The sequence below is a fragment of the Artibeus jamaicensis genome, unplaced genomic scaffold (assembly GCF_021234435.1).
Source record: "Artibeus jamaicensis isolate MK-2021 breed Jamaican fruit bat unplaced genomic scaffold, CSHL_Jam_final contig_1015, whole genome shotgun sequence".
NCBI classification, from domain to species: Eukaryota; Metazoa; Chordata; class Mammalia; order Chiroptera; family Phyllostomidae; genus Artibeus; species Artibeus jamaicensis.
Window position 1 is genome coordinate 17,578,101 of NW_026521194.1, and position 17,755 is coordinate 17,595,855.

The following is a 17,755-nucleotide window of genomic DNA, read 5'->3' on the forward strand; positions in this document are numbered from 1 at the left end:
ATCCAGATGAGTAGGGAGTTAGGAGGGTTGGAGATGCATGGAGACACGTGGAGATGCAAAGATGTGGAGATGCAGAACAGGAGGTCCCACACCCACATGCGATGGATAAAAATCAGGAGAGATGAGATACCTTGGGAGTGAGGGATCCAAGCCCGGCATCAGACCACCCAGCCCAGGGTTCCAGTGCCAGAAAGATAAATTCCCATAACTTTTGGCAGTAAAAACCAGTGGGGCTTGGGGCGGTGGAGGAAACCGAATGATTCTCAGGCATCTACTCTTAAACGGCTTGCAACAGACTTAGGACTTAGGCAGACTCACTCCCTCTGGGCTCCAGCAGCATACAGGGAGACACTGAAGTGTCTGGCATCAGGGCAAGTGCTGGGAGACAGCTTCCTATTGGACAAAACCCCAGAAGCCAGGCAGCAGCTTTGTCTCCTTTCTGAGTTCTCCCCCAAATAGAGCCACAGCAGGGCGATACCATATCAGAGATTCCATCAACCCGGTTCACATGGGTTGCCCCATCCTGGCAATTACCTAAGGGTCTACCCCATCCACAGTACTGATGTGCTTTTCTACAATAGGCCACACTACTAAGACAGGGAGTCAAAGCAGCTCTACCTAATACATAGAAACAAAAACAGGGAGGCTGCTAAAATGAAGTGATGAAGAAATAGGATCCAAGTGAAAAGAATAGAACAAAACTCCAGAAAAGGAACTAAACAAAATAGAGATGAGCAATCTATCAGATGCAAAGTTCAAAACACTGGTTATCGGGATGCTCAAGGAACACACTGGGTACTTCAAAAGCATAAAAAAAAAAACCCAGGTAAAAATGAAGGTTACACTAAGTGAAATAAAGAAAATTTTACAGGGAACCAACAGTGGAGGGGATGAAGCCGATAATCAAATCAATGATTTGAAACATAAAGAAGTAAACAACACTCGATCAGAACAGAAAGAAGAAAAAAGGATCCAGAAAAACAAGGACAGGCTAAGGAGCCACTAGGACAACTTCAAAAGTACCAACACTTGAATCATAGGAATTTCAGAAGGAGAAGAGAAAGAGCAAAAATTTGAAAACTTACTTGAAAAAATAATGAAAGAAAACTTCCCTAATTTGGTGAAGGAAATAGACATACAAGTCCAGGAAGCACAGAGAATCCCAAACAAGATGGATGCAAAGAGGATCACACCAAGACACATCATGATTAAAATGCCAAAGGTTAAAGATAAAGAGAGAACCTTAAAAGCAGAAAGAGAAAAGCAGAGAGTTACCTACAAAGGAGTTCCCATAAGGCTATTAGCTAGTTTCTCAAAAGAAATGTGCAGGTTAGAAGGGATTGGCAAAAAGTATTCAAAGTGATGAAAAGCAAGGACCTATAGCCTAGATTACTCTATCCAGTAAAGCTACCATTTAGAATCTAAGGGTAGATAAAGTGCTTCCCAGACAAGGTAGAGCTAAAGGAGTTCATCATCGCCAAGCCATTATTATATGAAATGTTAAAGAGACCTATTTAAGAAAAAGGTCAAAACTATGAACATTAAAGTGGCAATAAACTCACAACTATCAATAACTGAATCTGAAAAAACAAACTAACAAAAAAGCAGAACAGAAACAGAATCATAGATATGGAGCTCATTTGGAGGGTTATCGACTAGGAGGAGGAAGAGGGAGAACAGGGGAAAGGTGCAGGGATTAAGAAGTACAAATTGGTAGGGACAGAATAGACAGGGGGAGGCTAAGAACAGTATAGGAAATGCAGTAGCTAAAGAACCTATATGCACCACCCATGGACATGAGCTAAGGGTGGAAAAGTACCAGAGGGAATGGAGGGCCCTGGGTGGAGGGGGCAAAAAGACAAAAATTGGGACAACTGTAATAGCATAATCAATAAAATATATTTAAAAAAAGAAACAAAGAAGGTCTCCAGGAAAGTTGGCTGGGACTCTTCTGTAAGAAAGTCCAAAGGTCCTGTATCTGCCATATTTTGATCAGCAAGCAGGAGAAAATGGAAATGGGAAGGGCAGACTGGAACATGATTGGTGCTTTACATCAGGCAGCCCACGTGGAAAACATGGTTGTTGGGAAGGTTCCCACAGCGCAGAAAAGATGCACATAAGTAATGTAAAAACACATAAAACACACATGCATGCAACCTAACTAACAATACTTGAAAAAAATCTGTCCTTCATTACATACATATAAATTCTTTCACTGGAATACAAGGGGGCTTTTAAAAAAATCTGCTATGCAATTTTATATTTACTAACTTTTAAAATTGAAGGGGTATAGTTATTTTCATTAGTTGCCAAGTTATTAAAATAATTTCTTTCCGTACACAGGCAATGTTAGAAATCTAACAATGGATCCCTATATGCACACTCAAAATCTTAACTTTTGCAAACAACTCAGTGTCATTTCCTTCAGTGTGGTGCTTATAATTAGTTGGTAAGCTGCAAGGCAGATACAGTTAGCCATGTACATTGCAACTCAAAAATACCAGTCGCTGACATTAATTCATCATTACTCATTACATCCATTTTGAATACTCCGGAGTTTTCAGGTTTCTGTCGTATTGAGATGAATGCCATAAAAGGCAGGCAGCCAAGTTTAACGATGCAAGTTTACTTTAAAATTCCTGTTTGTTTTTATGCAGCCCCACTGAGAATTTATATGGCAGGCATCAAACTGCCGTCCCCCGACCACAGCAGAATCACTGAGTTATGGGGCGGGAACAAATTATTCTGTCAGTCATCCACATTAGTCACTGATTTTTAAAAAAGGCTGACATGATTGTGCTGCTCTCTCAAGTTGCAGAGTATTAAAACATTGTGTATAGCAACAAACTATTTTTGACTTATGAGGTAGTATTTTGAAAGGAAATACGAAATGTGCGAAGTTAGAATCTCAATACCATCTGCTAACTAGCATTGACCCTGCGTTTTTGCCTGTGGGGCAACGTCCTCCAAACATCTCACTACAGGCTTACAGGCCCTTATCCAAAAGCTGGATAGCTGGGGAATTTCAGAATTCTGGCTTTTCTGAATTTTAGAAAAGTACGATGCATTTACCACGTTCCATGTAAGAGCCCCAAGTGGACTGACGCATGCCCTATAATCAAAGACATTAACATGTCCAATGGGTCTTCTACAGACTCATAAGAAACTCTTCTAACTTTCAGAGCTTTTTGAATGAGGGATTCTTAGATAAGGGATTGTGACACTGTGCATGTGAACTGTGATGAAATGTCAATTAACAATATGGACCTTCTCAAATAGAAACTGTGTAGTATAAATACATATGTGTACTTATGGGATCGGAAAACACTTTGGGCCATTTTTTGGCTAGCTGATATTAGAAATGCCTTTTTTCTGGGAGAACAGACCACTGAAAAAGGAAGAAGGAAGGAAAAAAGGAAGGGAGGGAAGGGAAAGGAGGGGAGGGAGGTCAATAGATAGAGGGATGCAGGCTAAGACTTTAGTTATACCCCTAGAGAGAATGGTAAGGGCAAATGGAATCTCCGTCAGAGGGATAAGTTGAAGTAATCTATCTTAACCCAACCCACTATTTCTTAGCAGCAGCATGAAAACCCTCGCATGAAAATTTCAAAGACATTTTAAAAGATTACTTATTTTGGTGGGGGGAGGGTCATAGCTGGCACTGAAAAACCAGAGACTCAGAGCAGGGAAACTACAGTTTGGTCATTTATTTAAACAAGTCTCAGTCTTCAACAGGATAAAGCCTTTGATAACTAAATGCTAATCTGCTTGACAACAAACTTGCTCTCCAAGAGAGGTATCTGATATTTGGCACTCTTCTGTTATTAAAAAAATACAGAAATAACTACGCATTCTAAGTTACTGACCTTTGTTGGCCTATTGAAAAGGCAGGCTCCACCCCCTCTCTGTAAGAAGTCTCTATACTCCAAAATGCTGCACTTGGAGAACTTTCGGGAATGGGAAACCCTGAGGAAATAAAGAATCAATGATGCAAAAAACTTCCCAAAAACAGACACCAGAGAAGAAAACTAAAACCCTAGAATTAGAACAAAATATTCACTATGGACCCAGATGATTTTACACAGTTTTTGACAAGGCACTTTATTTTCAAATAGCCAAGTAATACGTGTGATAAGAGTTTATAAAACAAAATTCAAAGAAAATCGCAGATTTGGGGGCAAGGTCAGAACCTGCTCAGCATTCAAGCCCTTTGTTGCCTGGGCTTGAAGGAGTTTTTGAAAAGCTCATGACATAATTTGCTCATCTAGGCGGTATTTTGAAATGAGGTCATTTTTATTTGCTCTTTCTCAGTAAAGGCAAGTACTTTTTGCCTCCGTCCTGAGTAAAAAGAGTTCAGGAACCCACTAGATTTTATTTTGAGAAGGGAGTTGAAATGGTCAATTTATTAAAGATTATATAATACAAGCTTCAGCAAAACAATATGGGTAAACGAGGGAACCCTAAAAAGATGTTAGAACACACACATATGTTTTTAGTGTGCATATACGCAACAGAATTATGGCAAACTCCTATGAATAACAGCTTCTTATTCTCAACCACAAATACTACTATTGGGTGACATCCATGATTTAGTAGGACTGCAACATGAGCCTCTCTACGATTTAAGTGATCAAATTACTATCTCTACGTCAGTCAGTACCTGCAGGAATGCTGTACGCACACTCAAGGTTAAATAAAAGCACAGAACTTGATTCCTTGAGCATATCTGCAATTGTACTTAATCTGAGATTTGCAAGGCCACTTATGCTAGGGTATGGTCTAATATTTACATATCCCGATATGTGAGGGTGGTGTATGGAAGGAGGCAAAATCTGCCACTGTTGACCGTGATCTCTTAGGAGAACTACACAGAAACATATACTTGAGAAAATATATATTAACTGTGAATTGTTTTATCATACCCTAATTTTAGTCAGCCCAAAAATTCATTGAAAGGGGGTCAAATATACAGTGATGGAAAATGATTTGACTTTAGATGGTGGGCGCACAGTGCAATATGAAGGTCATGTATTATAAAAATTTATATTTGAACCTTATATAATCTTATCAACCAATGTCACCCCAATACATTTAATAAAAATTTCATTTAGAAATTAGGAGTTTAGAAGACATCCCTTTGTGGAACCAATGTTGAAAATGGCATTAAGTCCCTATAGCAGTTCTCAAAAAAGCCTTTGTAAGGCCATAGTGATACTGAACTATGGTGCAGAGGCAAGGGGGCCACGGAATCTAACAGTTTCAAGTTTAAACTACATTTCTAAAGCCATGTGTTCTCAAGTAGCAGGTAGCATGGTTGACTCTCTCTGCAAACCCTCATGCTCACACTCCCGATGTCCTGTGAGCTGGTGGAAGAATAAGGGAGGGACTCTGTACAGCAAGTTAGGGTTTCTGGCCACCGGGGCTCTGGTACTAGCAAAGGCTAACAGATTGAGCAGATGTCAGGCACTGACAAAGGAAGTCAGAGAGGCACAAGGGTAAGGAACCTCTCCCATCTACGAGGAGAGGGCTCTAGCTTAGGCAGCTTTGGGGCAGTGGTTCCCCAGGACAGGGGTCCTTGGGAAAGAGGGCAGTGTTTCCAGGCCTTAGTTCACAGAAGTAACGGCAGCTCCAGGGCAGCTGCTCTAGTGCCCAAAGTATCCACGAGAGGAGAGAGGAGAGAGGTGAGGAAATGTTCAACATCTATCAGGAGAAGACTACCTAATTTAGACACAATAAATCTGTCTTTAAAAAAGCATTGATTATATAAGCAGTGTAGTACAATTTTTATTGCAGCAACATGTCTATTTGTGAGTTCCTTAAAAAATGAATTGACGACGAAATTGATTTTCACTGACTGCTTTAGGTAGACAACCAGCTTTCATTCTAAGTGCACTAAAAAATTAATGACTCTATTAAACTTAGAAGCATTTAATACTGTGCTATCTTTAAGGGTTCATAGAAATAGAAGTAGTTACTATATTTTACACGTACCATCAACTTTAAATACAAAGTTAAAATATAAAGTAAATGAGTCCTTTCGCTTTTAAAATATCAGATCATTAATTATTGAATTTATCCTAAGTGCTTAGACTAAAAAACCAGTACCTGAGAGACGGTGCATCTAATTATATGCAGCGCTCTGAGCAGAACCCATTGATCAGACACGTGTATGATGAAAACTTACCCTGTCTCTTCCATTATGCAGCCACCCCAGGACTCTGTGCAGTCACATTCTAGTCCGAGGACACCATTACAGCAACAGAAGAAAAGGGAGACAACAGAAATCACGTCTTTCATTCTCATCACAGCTTCTAAATAATTTCTTACGACTAATTCCATGTCATAGCTACAGAAGGTGACGTCTCACTGGACAAATTCGACTTCTTTAAATCAGTATTTCTTTATTCTTTGCAGAAGTGCAGGTTGCTTCCTTAGACAACAGCTGGCAAGAAATACAGTCATGCCTCTCCTCGTTTTTGTAAGTGAGAGAACTCAATTAAGTTCCTGGGTCAGAACCTGCTGGTCCAGGAGGCTTCTTCTCTATGCTTCTAGTTGGACTAGTAGATGAGTTTCACTGGAGGTAGGTAGGCGGGTAAGTTGCATTTGAGCTGCTTTTTGACTCTAGATCTAAGCTCCCTCCTGATAGAATTGCACTCTTATTAAAGTTGTGAAAGAGCCTCGCCCGCATCGTGTGTCCACACTCGGGTGGTTAGAGTCCAGAGTGTGAGTACTGTCACCCACCACTGCACAGTACGAGAAGGCTGGTGGCACTCTGAGTAAGTATGATGTTAGGGATTTTGAAAAAAGGACATTTCTACAACCCAAACATACCAAGAATTACCTTAAGTTGCTCATCTTACATTTTTTTAGAGGAAAGAGATATACTGCAATTAAACTACAATGACTTAGAAATGAAGGACTATGTTTTAGTATCTATTTTTATTTTTTATTATTGTTCAAGGGCAGGCATCTCCATTTTCCTACTACCACTTTTCCCCGCCCCTCCCACGTGTTAACTGACTGGACATGCATCGCACAGACAGAATGGCATGTGAAAGTGAGTAAGAAGGTCAGTGTACATACTTGGCTTTCTGCTAGAAGGTTCCCATTGGATTCCAAGGTTTTGAGCCAGGCTCTGCGATAATACTTGTGCCACTGCCATTGGAAGACCATACTGTTTTTCAGAGTTGAAAGTGTGTGGGAAACATTTGAGAGAGTGCACAAAGCTAGTTATTATTTCTTAATCATTACCTCCTCACATCTCAGTTCCCTAAGTAAAGCCTCATAGCATCAAAACGCAGTACACGCTCCTTCCTCATTTCCTCCTTACAACAGGGCCCAAGAAGCAGAAAGCCTCTGTTAGCACATGGCGTCTATCAGCATTCATGCTCTCCCATGGAATCATAACATACAAGTCCTCAAAGGCTGTGCCCCAACACGACTCATAGCAAATCAGGAACACAACTAACTACGAGTTTGTCAAGACAGGTCTCCACTGAAGGTGGTTATGGGGACAACCTGGTGCATTCCACTAGTGATCAGGGTTTGCAAATAGTTGGGTCCGGCTTTCTGAGTGCTGTTGCCAACTGTTATAAGAATTTTTTTATATAAACAAAGGTACTGAAATCTGAACAGTGAGATTAAGGAAATCATTGTTTCAATTAATTCTACAATTAGGTAAGTAGAAGGCATAAAGGTAAAAAATTTACATAGGGAGAAAACAAAGGTACTGATTAGATACTATCACAAACTCTGATAGAAATGAGTTAAACCTAATGTGGGCAAAGGAGCATTATAACTTTCAAAAATGTGATAAGGGAAAGATTAATAAGCTTGTACGAATTTATCCACAGATGCCAAAAAATTCTCTTTGCCTTGCATTTGCCTGGTAATTATAAAACTATTCTTACGAAATGAAACAATACTTCTTTTCTAACAACAAAGACCAGTTTGGGTTCTATTTAGTATTATAAAGCACTAATATTATATTCTTGATGTCATTATCACTCTAAAGTCTGAGAAAGGATGTGAACTGGACCACAGGGAGAAAAAAAGAGATCAGATCAGGTGCAAAGATGAAGCTCTACTTTAAGAAAATTGACAAAATTTACCTCATTCACACCAACTCCCCTTGTGCGAGAGCAGACACCTCCAAAGTAACTCAGACTGCTTCTCTTATAGTGGAATGTCACGCGCCTTAAGAAAAAAAATCAGTATTAGGACACCAACGTCGACCATCACATAGACGGTCTCCTAAGACCCGTCTCTTCCCTTACACTGAATACCCCAAACCATCCCCCTTCAAAAAAAATCAAAAACTGCATTTCAAATACATTTAAATTTACACTGTCCTAAAAACCTTTACATTTGTATTATGTTAATAATCTCGGCTGAGGGAAGGTTAATGGAGCCCCTACAAAGCATCGTGTATCGGCTCAGGAAGTGAGGACACAAGTCGTGACTTTTTTCTACTAGAGAAGATCTGGTAGTGATACAAAATATTGCTGATTATTATAAAATGTTGATTGAAGACTGAAAGATAAGAAAGTAAATAGTGCAGGTGAGAGAAAAGGAAGGAACCTTGACTGGTCTGATTCCAGGACAGAACCTCAGAGAACTGTCTGAAAACAGCTTCACCATTAGTGGGGAAGGGAACACGTTTTACACACAAGAAAATATGGTACCTCTTTTCCTTAGTGATATAAGTTCAATTTTAGTCAGTAGTTCACCTCAAAGGTCTATATTTCCTAGCCTCTCTCCCAGCTCAATGTGGCCAAATGAGTAAGATTTAGCAAATGATTTCTTCGTGAAATAGACGTGTGCAAGCTTTCAGGTGCTAACTCGGCTGGAAGGAATGCCCTCTTGCCGTCCTCCAGGACTGTCATGCCTGCTTCCTGTAATGAAGGCTGGAGCACCAGCAGCCACCCTGAATCCTGAGTTGACCTTGTAGATGGAAGGTCTGAAGGTAGGAGGTTTTCTGAAGGTAGGTCTAATGACTGCAGAACCACCCTCCCAGCACCAGACAGCCCACCTCCATGCTTCTTACATCACAGAGAGCAATCAACATTGCCCTTGTTCAAAATCCATATGTTGACATAGAACTTAACTGATAAAGTGAAGGGATAAAGATAAACGTGAAGCCAAAGACTACAGGTACATACGAGATGAGATGCACAGCATCAGCGTGTTGCTTGACACGCTGCCGGTATTTGGAGAACTCATGAAGCATCTGCACAGGGTCGGTGGTGATGTCAATGTGATCCTTCTCAGTCCAGGTCTCTACAGCCACCAGGACAACCCTGGTATTGAGCTGTTCCTTGTAAATCTGGGGGCGTAAGACAGGACAGGTGCAGGAGGAAAATGCTGGGTCAAACAGGCACAGTCAGTGATTCAGAGTCAGCAGAGGGACAGGAGGGGAGGTGAGGGGGGAACACGAAGTCATCATTAGCTCGTCAGAGAGAATCTTCTTTTTCTTTCTCACTTCCAAGAGCAAAAACAAAGAGAGAATGAACAATCCCACAATCAGCCTTTCCTACAAGGTTATGTCAATCTCAAATCAGCACATGTGCTGGCCAGGCATCTGGCTTCAGGAGAGAGAGTAGGGACGTCAAGATTCTAAAGTCTGGACATAAATTCAGAACAGGGTTTAGAAAAGACACCCTCTCAAACCTCAGAGGAGGTAGCGAGTTGGAGCCAAAATAGCAGCTCTGGGTGGCGCATTATGGCCAGTAACTCCTGCAGGATTGGAACGGATGGCTAAGTCCTTGGACGAACACCAACACCATGGCTGGCTTGCCCTTGGAAGCTTTGTTACACGAAAAGTAAAATAACGCTGGGAGAGAACCACCAGTCTGAAGCCAAGAGAGAAAAGAACAGATTTGTATCACCAGTTCACCTTCGCCACAGGGTGGCGTCACTCACAGCGTTTCAATTGTGTCTTTCTGCTCTCTTCCTCTACTTTTGGCCCGGCAGCTAAATAATTCACATAATTAAGCAATTTCAATGAATGTTGTCATTTTGTCCTCTTTTCAAGCTAATTAAGAAAATAATGGATGACCTTTGAACACGCCGAAGAAAGGGAATATCAGCATGCCTAAATCAATGAAGCGAAAATGATTTTTACAAGAAGCAAGTTAAATGTAATGTCTTTTAAAAATCAATTGTTCAGCTGCAGAACCTTGTACGGTTACGCAAAATAAAAATTACACTTTTCAAGATGTAATTCTGTTCAATCATGCTGAAACGAGTAACCGGGCTGCTGCCAAGTAAACAGCTCTGGCGGGGGAAAGGTGTGTTTAATATTCTCATTTCCATATTCGCTTATAATTTTCCTCTCAGAAGACTGACAGGAGCTAAAATTAAAGAAAACCAGGTATAAATTGGCTTTCAGAATTTCAATCCTAACTCCATACGACACTCTATGCCCATCCAGCTGTGCCTACCAAGCATTGCATGAGTCTGCGTATGATTGGAGGGTTTGAACTGCGCAAAAGGCAGAAAAGAAGGCAGCTCTTTGGAGAAAATAAGTATCATTTAAGTATTTAGCAATTTATAAAATGGGTTTTGTTCACTAGTTAAGAAGAAACATACAATAAATATCAGATAAAAATATATTTAGCTGAACAAAATAGCACTTTACGTTAGAATAGACAAAGTAGAATGCTATATTTAATTTATGACTAGTCTAATGAACAAGTTATTGGAATATAATGAATAATATTCACATCTATGGATTTCCTACCTAAAACAAGAAAAGGCAAGAAAATCTTAACCATCACTCCCTGTAAATTACAAAATAAGGAAAAAAATTATCAATAGAAAAAATTTTTAGAGTTAGAGGTCTTTATAAGGAGAGAAGCATTTTACTGTTTCAAATCGGTTTTATTGGGGACGCACTTAATTCTGTCACCTAGAACTGAAGTCTGAAGCATTCATCCAAGAGGAACAGTAAGAAGATAAATTTGGGGTTCAAAATTTTTTTGCATTTCCTATACGCTGCAAACAAAATCCACCTCAATGTATTAGTTCTTCTGCCATACATTTAAGTCAGTAAGTTCAACTGATTATTATTAACAAAGTTTCCTCTGTCGAATTTAATTTACACTCTTCTTGGTAGCTAATTTTCTCCAGCATTTTTGTCCTCCTTGGGCGCTGGTGACAGTGAGAGCCGGACATCCCTCGGAAGCAACTCGAATGCATTTTCGGAGTTCCGAGAATAACAGGGCGGTCCCCCGAGAGTCTGGTAACACCCCTCTTTGTGAAGCCAGGACACTGCATATTCCCTTAGCCAGATGAGCTTAAAGGTGGCATTTTTACTTTTTCCCAGGAGAGAGCTAAAGTAAGCACAGAGAAATATACACCATTCTGCCTTGGGAAAATAGATTTGAGAAAACCGGATACTTACAGAGTCCACGAGGTTGACCACAGATTTTGCAAAGTTGTTGGTATGTGCGTGAGAAGAGCGATACTTCTTATACTGGGGAGGAAAAAAGAGGTATCAGTCACTGCTAAATCATAATGGCAAATCTCAAAATTTAGCAAAAGCAGAAACCCCACAGCAACAGTAGAAATTGGAGATTAAATATACAGAACTTAGTGTGCGCCATGTTGGGTATGGTGGCGTTCTCATATTATTTCTGTGTGAGGCAGCACAACTCTGACAACCTAAAACACCCACAATATTCCGGGTACCAGAGAGGGCCTCCAGAAATACGTGTGAGGAGCCTGGCTCCAGAGAAGTGAGTTTATTTCTGTCTCTATGTCTATAAACACAGTCCTTTCATCACCAATGAGACAAACTTCCCAGCTTATAAAGGGCTGATACCAGGACATTTAGTTCCAACTGGACACGTTCCTCACTTTAAACTCAAGGCCACATACACATCAAAAAAATTGCTTAGGCAGCACCTTAAACACTGTCTATGACGTGGAATGTATCTGCCATACATTCCAGTACGTTCTTTCAGAAGAATGCCTCCTCCGAAGGAAGACTTGGGCTTTTGACTGCTCAAAGTGAGAAGAAAGAAAAGACATAAAGCAGAAGTGAAGTGTGCCAATAGCTTATGATTATTTAAGAAAATAAGGAAAAATAAATCAATGGAATAGTTACGAAGCAACAGCGAAAGTTGTTTTAGCAAGGTGTACTTTGCTTACTCTGTCTTTGAGAGAACACTTGAAAACAACAGTCTACCACAGGGGCTCCTGCCCCCTACTGAGAAAAAAGAAAAACATGCCCAAACTGCCAAATAGGACTTGCACCTTAAGTTTTTACAGTTGTGTCTTCAATTACAACTATTAAAACAATGCATCCTCCATAAAGACTCAAAATATTTCTACATTAAAAACCACGATGCTCTTTGTTTGGCCTTTTCCACTTTCACACTGTAAATTTATCAGACTCTCCCCATTTCGTTCTCTCTAACCCTATGACTATGTTTTTAAACAAAGAATATATCTTAATGCTTACATATCTGATATTTATTTTTTATACTACTGAGCATACTTTCTCAGCCCATGATAAATGTTCAATAAATGAGTAGTGTGTTATTAGTAGCATTCATTAATTTAGAACTAGGTATATGTATAGCATTTGCTATCATATGAATGTTTGTATCTGTCCCCAAATTCATGTGTTGAAATCCTAACCCTCAAAATGTTGGTATTAGGAGGTGAGACCTTTGGGGGGTGCTTAGGTGAGGAGGGTGGGACCCTCATGAATTACTATTTATATAAAAGAGGCTGCAGAGAGACCCCTCTTGCACCATGAGGACACAGAAGGACATTTTAACTGCTTTTTTAAAACTGAGAATAAAGAAGCTGCTATAAATAGTACAGCATTTTAAGTTGCCTATCTTTAAAAGTAAATGCACAAGTCTCTCCGAGGTGATGAAACTGTTTTGGAACTAAGGAGAGATAATGGTTCACCACATAGTAAAGGTACAAAACACCACTGACTTGTACACTTAAAAAAAGTCTTGCCCTTAAGAAGCACACATCACAAAAAGAAAGTAAAAATACTAGTTCGAACTTCCTTTATGCAGTGGTGTTATACATCTATGAGAACAAATGGACATTCCTTCTGAATATTAATTGGTCTTTTTTGGCAACCTCTTTCTATAGTATAATGGGCAGGGAAATCTGACATGCAAGTTTCAAAAACGGAGGTCTTTTGAAAGCCTATCAAAATGGGATAAGATTTTCATTTATTTCATGTTTGTCATTTCCAAGTCTCTGATTTTCTTTTAGAAAGATCCCTCTGTCTGTTGTGAGGTGAGTGAATTAGAGAGGTTCAGAAATGGAAGCAGAGAGTTGTTGGGGAATTACTACAATAGTCCAGGTAAAAGATAACAAAGGCTGGACATCTGTATCAGCTGTGGACGGTGAGAAAAGAGAAGAATGAAAGAAGTCTCCTAAGTTTTGAACTTGAATAGCTGGAGGAGTGCTGGTGCCATCTAAAATAAAATCAGGAGAAGGACTTAGGGAAAAAGAAGTTCAGGACCCAGGAACCGAGAGTTCTGATTTGGAAATGTCCAATGTGAGATGCCTATTTAATATGCAAATATGGATGTCAAATAAGCTGTTGAATATGTATCTATGGAACTTAGAGGGCTAGAAGCATACAGGGTGATAAATTTGAAGCCATGCTATTACTTGAAGACTTGAGACTGGGAGGGATCACTCTGAAGGTGAGTGATAGAAGAAAAAGAAAGCCCCAAACCAAGCTTCAGAGCACTCCTATAATTCTGGAGTTCAGATATAAAAGACTAAGAAATGGACGGTGAAGTGGGAGAGCTGTTCTGTCACAGAAGCTGAGAGACAAAGGGAATCTTTCAAACAGGAGAGAATAATCAACGGTGTCCAATGCAGCCAATGTCTGCTCTGAGTTGAGATAGGAGATAAACTCATTCAATTAACAATTCTTAGAGAACAGTTTATGTGTATTCCTAACCATGAGTATTAGTGAGAGAGCACTCAATTTGGTAGGTACCTATAAAGTCGAGTTTTTCAGTATGCGGAACCTGTGAAACTAATAGAGAATAACACTGAATGTAAACTATAACTGAAAACGAAAAATAAATAACAGTGGTTTTAAAATAAGAAAAACCAAATGAGGTTTAAATTGAAAAATATTTGAGCTAGTACATTTTCGTTGCTGACTTACGCAGAAGAATACAGCAAAAATGTAAGCAAAACATTTGTATTCCATGTACTTTAAAACAGTTCCATCATTTTTCTATTAGAATAAGGTTTTTAATATTTATATTTAGATTAATGGCTCAAAGAAATATTTGCAGACCCTTTTCAAGGCTATAATTGGCTTACAAATTAGGCTCCACCAGCCAGCCACTAAAATGCTTTCTACAAAATTAAGAGATTGTGTGTGTGTGTGTGTGTGTGTGTGTGTGTGTGCCTAATGAAACCCACTGATGATCTGATGCTTGTTCAAAATAAGATATCTGCATTTTCTTCAGAAGGCCAATATGAGGTTACTGTGAATTAAGGAGGTAAGCTTGAATGTAAATGCAGGGAAACATTTCTATTTCCTGCCTGAATGAGAACTAATTGTGTATACAAAGAAAAATGCCCCATCTCCATTTATGAGAAAACTTACTTTCACATGATCTGAATACTGAAAATAATTTACATGTAAAGTGCCAAATTTGCCTTTCCTTCCTAAACAAATACAATCTTTAAGAAATTTGTTTTCTGAAAAAAATAAGATAAAATTAGAGCTTGATTTTCAATCCAAGGATAACAGTTATCAAAATAACTATGCTGCCTCATCCAGCACAAAGATTGTAAGATGAATACTCTCAGTAGGGTGATTATTCTAAAACCTTACAGCAAATCTCCTGATATTGAAAAACAGATGTAAATTATTCTAGTTTAGCTTTTTAAATCAAGACTTTTTTTTCAAAGCACTGGGAGTTAAACATTTCCCAGCATGTCAAAAGTACTGACTATATTAGCAAATAAACTACTGACCAAAACTCTTTAGAATGTTCTAGGCTTCAGCCAAGATATTTTATAAGAGAAGTGGTTAAGTGGAATATGGTTAAGAAAGTTTCTTACTTTATCTTAAGAAGAGGCCAATGGAGGGGGCAATAACTATTTCTCATACATTGTTTAAGTGTTACTAAAATGACACATTGAATGGCATTTTACTATGACAGAAGTAACAAAAGATTATTCATCTTTCCAATGTTTTAATCGTCAGTTAAGGATGGTCTCTTTGGGCATACCTTTATTATAATACAGGTGCTTATTTCCTATAATTATATCTGCCACAAATCATAATAATTAGCGAGGAAAATAACATGCTAGCAGAGAAAAGACATGAAATGAAATTAGAAAGCAGTGACCAAATACACAGATGGAGAAAAGCAGAGAGTAAGACTTTTACATGAAGACAAGTGAAAGTTGCCACACCTTGTTGACGATGTGAGAGGGGGTGGGCGGGGCAGGGGAGAGTAGGCAGGGGAAATGGGGGACAACTGTAATTGAACAACAATAAAAATATTTTTAAAAATAAATAACAATTTCATTAAAAAAACAGTTATATCCATCCAAGTTACAATCATTACTAAATAGAGGGAAAGTTTAGAGTCCTGAAATTTCTATAAAACCCAGTGTTCCAAGACACCACAAAATAAATGAAGTCATTTAATATTACCAACAAACAAAGTATCTAAGTATCTTGGCTTTAATGAGTAGTAAATGATAACTGAATAAAAAGTGAAGTGTATTCTTTTTCAAGTAAGCTGTTGGGTCCACAGCACATTGATTCTATACTCTTACCATTTTGTGATCATTAACAATCATAAGTTCCAAATATTTCATTTCTTCAAACACACCACGAGACGGCTGTGGAAAATAAAAATATATGGTCAGAGAGAACAGCACCATCTCTGATGAGGACTGGCCAATTATAGACTGACTCTGAATTTCAGAAGAACCCTTTGCTGCCTATTTAATAAACACCCTTGAAGAAACCTGCTCAGAGAAATAGAAAAAAGGGACCATAACATGTGAACAAACATTCGAGTATTCAGAAAAGAACTATATTTAAGTGTTATTAAAGTACTCATCAAGATAGAGAACCACCTATGTCATTTTTATACGATTTTTATATATAAAAGTATTCCAGTGAAAAATGTATAGTATAATTCTGTTAAAACAAATAATCTCAATTTCTTTGGCTCTGAGATGTGATAAAATATTCATCTCTATTTAAAACTTCAAGAAAGTCCTATGTAAAACACAATTAACAAGAATAGCAGAGTACTATCAACTGTAGTAAAATAGAAACTTTAATTCAATGGAGTGAAATCTTAATAATAGTATACTAATTATTTGACACACAGCTTCTCCCAGGAATAAACATTAACAATGGCAATATTCTAAATTCTTCTAAATTTTTATTATTATGAGATAATCTGTAAGAGCAAGGGCTAATTATCTTAGCCTTTATTTGGACTTCTATTTCTTTTTCACAATTAGAAGACTACAAGGTCATTGATCAGTTTATATTTCATAGGGGTGAGCTTTAGTGAAATGTCATTAGCCTGTATAAAACTTATTACCAACCACAGGACTAAAAAGTAACTAAGATATCTCTTTCAAGAAGAACTAAAAAGATATCTCTAATTTTAAAAAAGAACAAGAAAAAGAGACGTGGATCAATTATCACCGTCATACAAAGACAGGATCATAAAAGCAGGAAGATCTGACCTGCAACTAAGTTTTTGATGACTGGAGGTCTAATTTTTTCAGAAAAATTACATTCACCAAAACATTATCTAAAATGTGCAATTCCCAGTATAATTACTCATTAAGTTATCTAGTAAATTACCATGTAATCTATATGCTATGGAATTAATTCTCAGTTACATACTATTCACCATGTAATTACTAGACAGTCCCCGTCATCACGGCTTTCTCATCTACTATGAAAAAGACTAGCAACATAATTTCAGTTACGAAGCCCCTATACTTTTATCGATACATGGGAGCCAAAAGACAATTGCTGATTACATAATTATATGATTCTTATTTAGTAACTATTATGATACTAATGGTCAAATAGATTCATTCTGTTCAGAAAAACACATGCGGCTTCAAAGTTTGGTATCACAGAGGTTTTCATTAGGAAGAAATAAAAAATAAGTGTGATTAGCCAATATCTAAAAACCTAACTCTTTCCTATTTCTCTTGTTAACAGAAATGTCTTATGTGATGATATTATATAAGACATATTGTTATTTTTATAATTTTTTTCTTTTATAGATTCTAGATAGAGAGGAAGGGAGGGAGAAAAGGAGAGAGAGAAGCATCTATGTGAGAAACTTCCATCAGCTGCCCCATGCATGCACTAAGAACAGCAGACCAAATCCACATCCCAGGTGTGTATCCTGACTGGTAATACAAATGCCATCCATCCTTTCAGGTGGTGGAATAATGCCCAGCCAACTGAGCCACACCACCCAGGGCAAGCCATATTTTTTTAAATCTGCTATATTTTCAATAGAAAAAAAGTACTGCAATTTTCATAAGAAAACACTTTGAAAATAGAGCTAAAACAATACATTCCTTCTATGACATCGGGGTTCATAGAACACCATAATCAGCTTACTATAGGGAAAGTAGATTAAAAACTAATATACCTATAAGACTCAAATTTTAGGGGTCTTTGGTTTGTTGTTCTTGTGTGTAAGAGGAAGTTGCCCACATCTTAACTGTTTCAGGTGCACTTAGG

At 38.3% G+C, this 17,755-nt stretch overlaps 1 protein-coding gene across 2 annotated transcripts in view; it reads right to left on the reverse strand.

Annotated features, from left to right (window-relative positions):
- ADAM23 (ADAM metallopeptidase domain 23) overlaps positions 1-17,755 on the reverse strand; it is a 146,849-nt gene that overhangs the window by 37,104 nt on the left and 91,990 nt on the right. For both annotated transcript variants that reach the window (XM_037166033.2, XM_037166032.2), the window contains exons 9-15: positions 15,799-15,864; positions 11,405-11,476; positions 9,162-9,325; positions 8,112-8,196; positions 7,084-7,174; positions 6,185-6,233; positions 3,867-3,966 (exon numbers count right to left, since the gene is read on the reverse strand). In XM_037166033.2, coding sequence (XP_037021928.1) covers positions 3,867-3,966; positions 6,185-6,233; positions 7,084-7,174; positions 8,112-8,196; positions 9,162-9,325; positions 11,405-11,476; positions 15,799-15,864 — 627 coding nt within the window. The remainder of the gene's footprint in view (positions 1-3,866; positions 3,967-6,184; positions 6,234-7,083; positions 7,175-8,111; positions 8,197-9,161; positions 9,326-11,404; positions 11,477-15,798; positions 15,865-17,755) is intronic.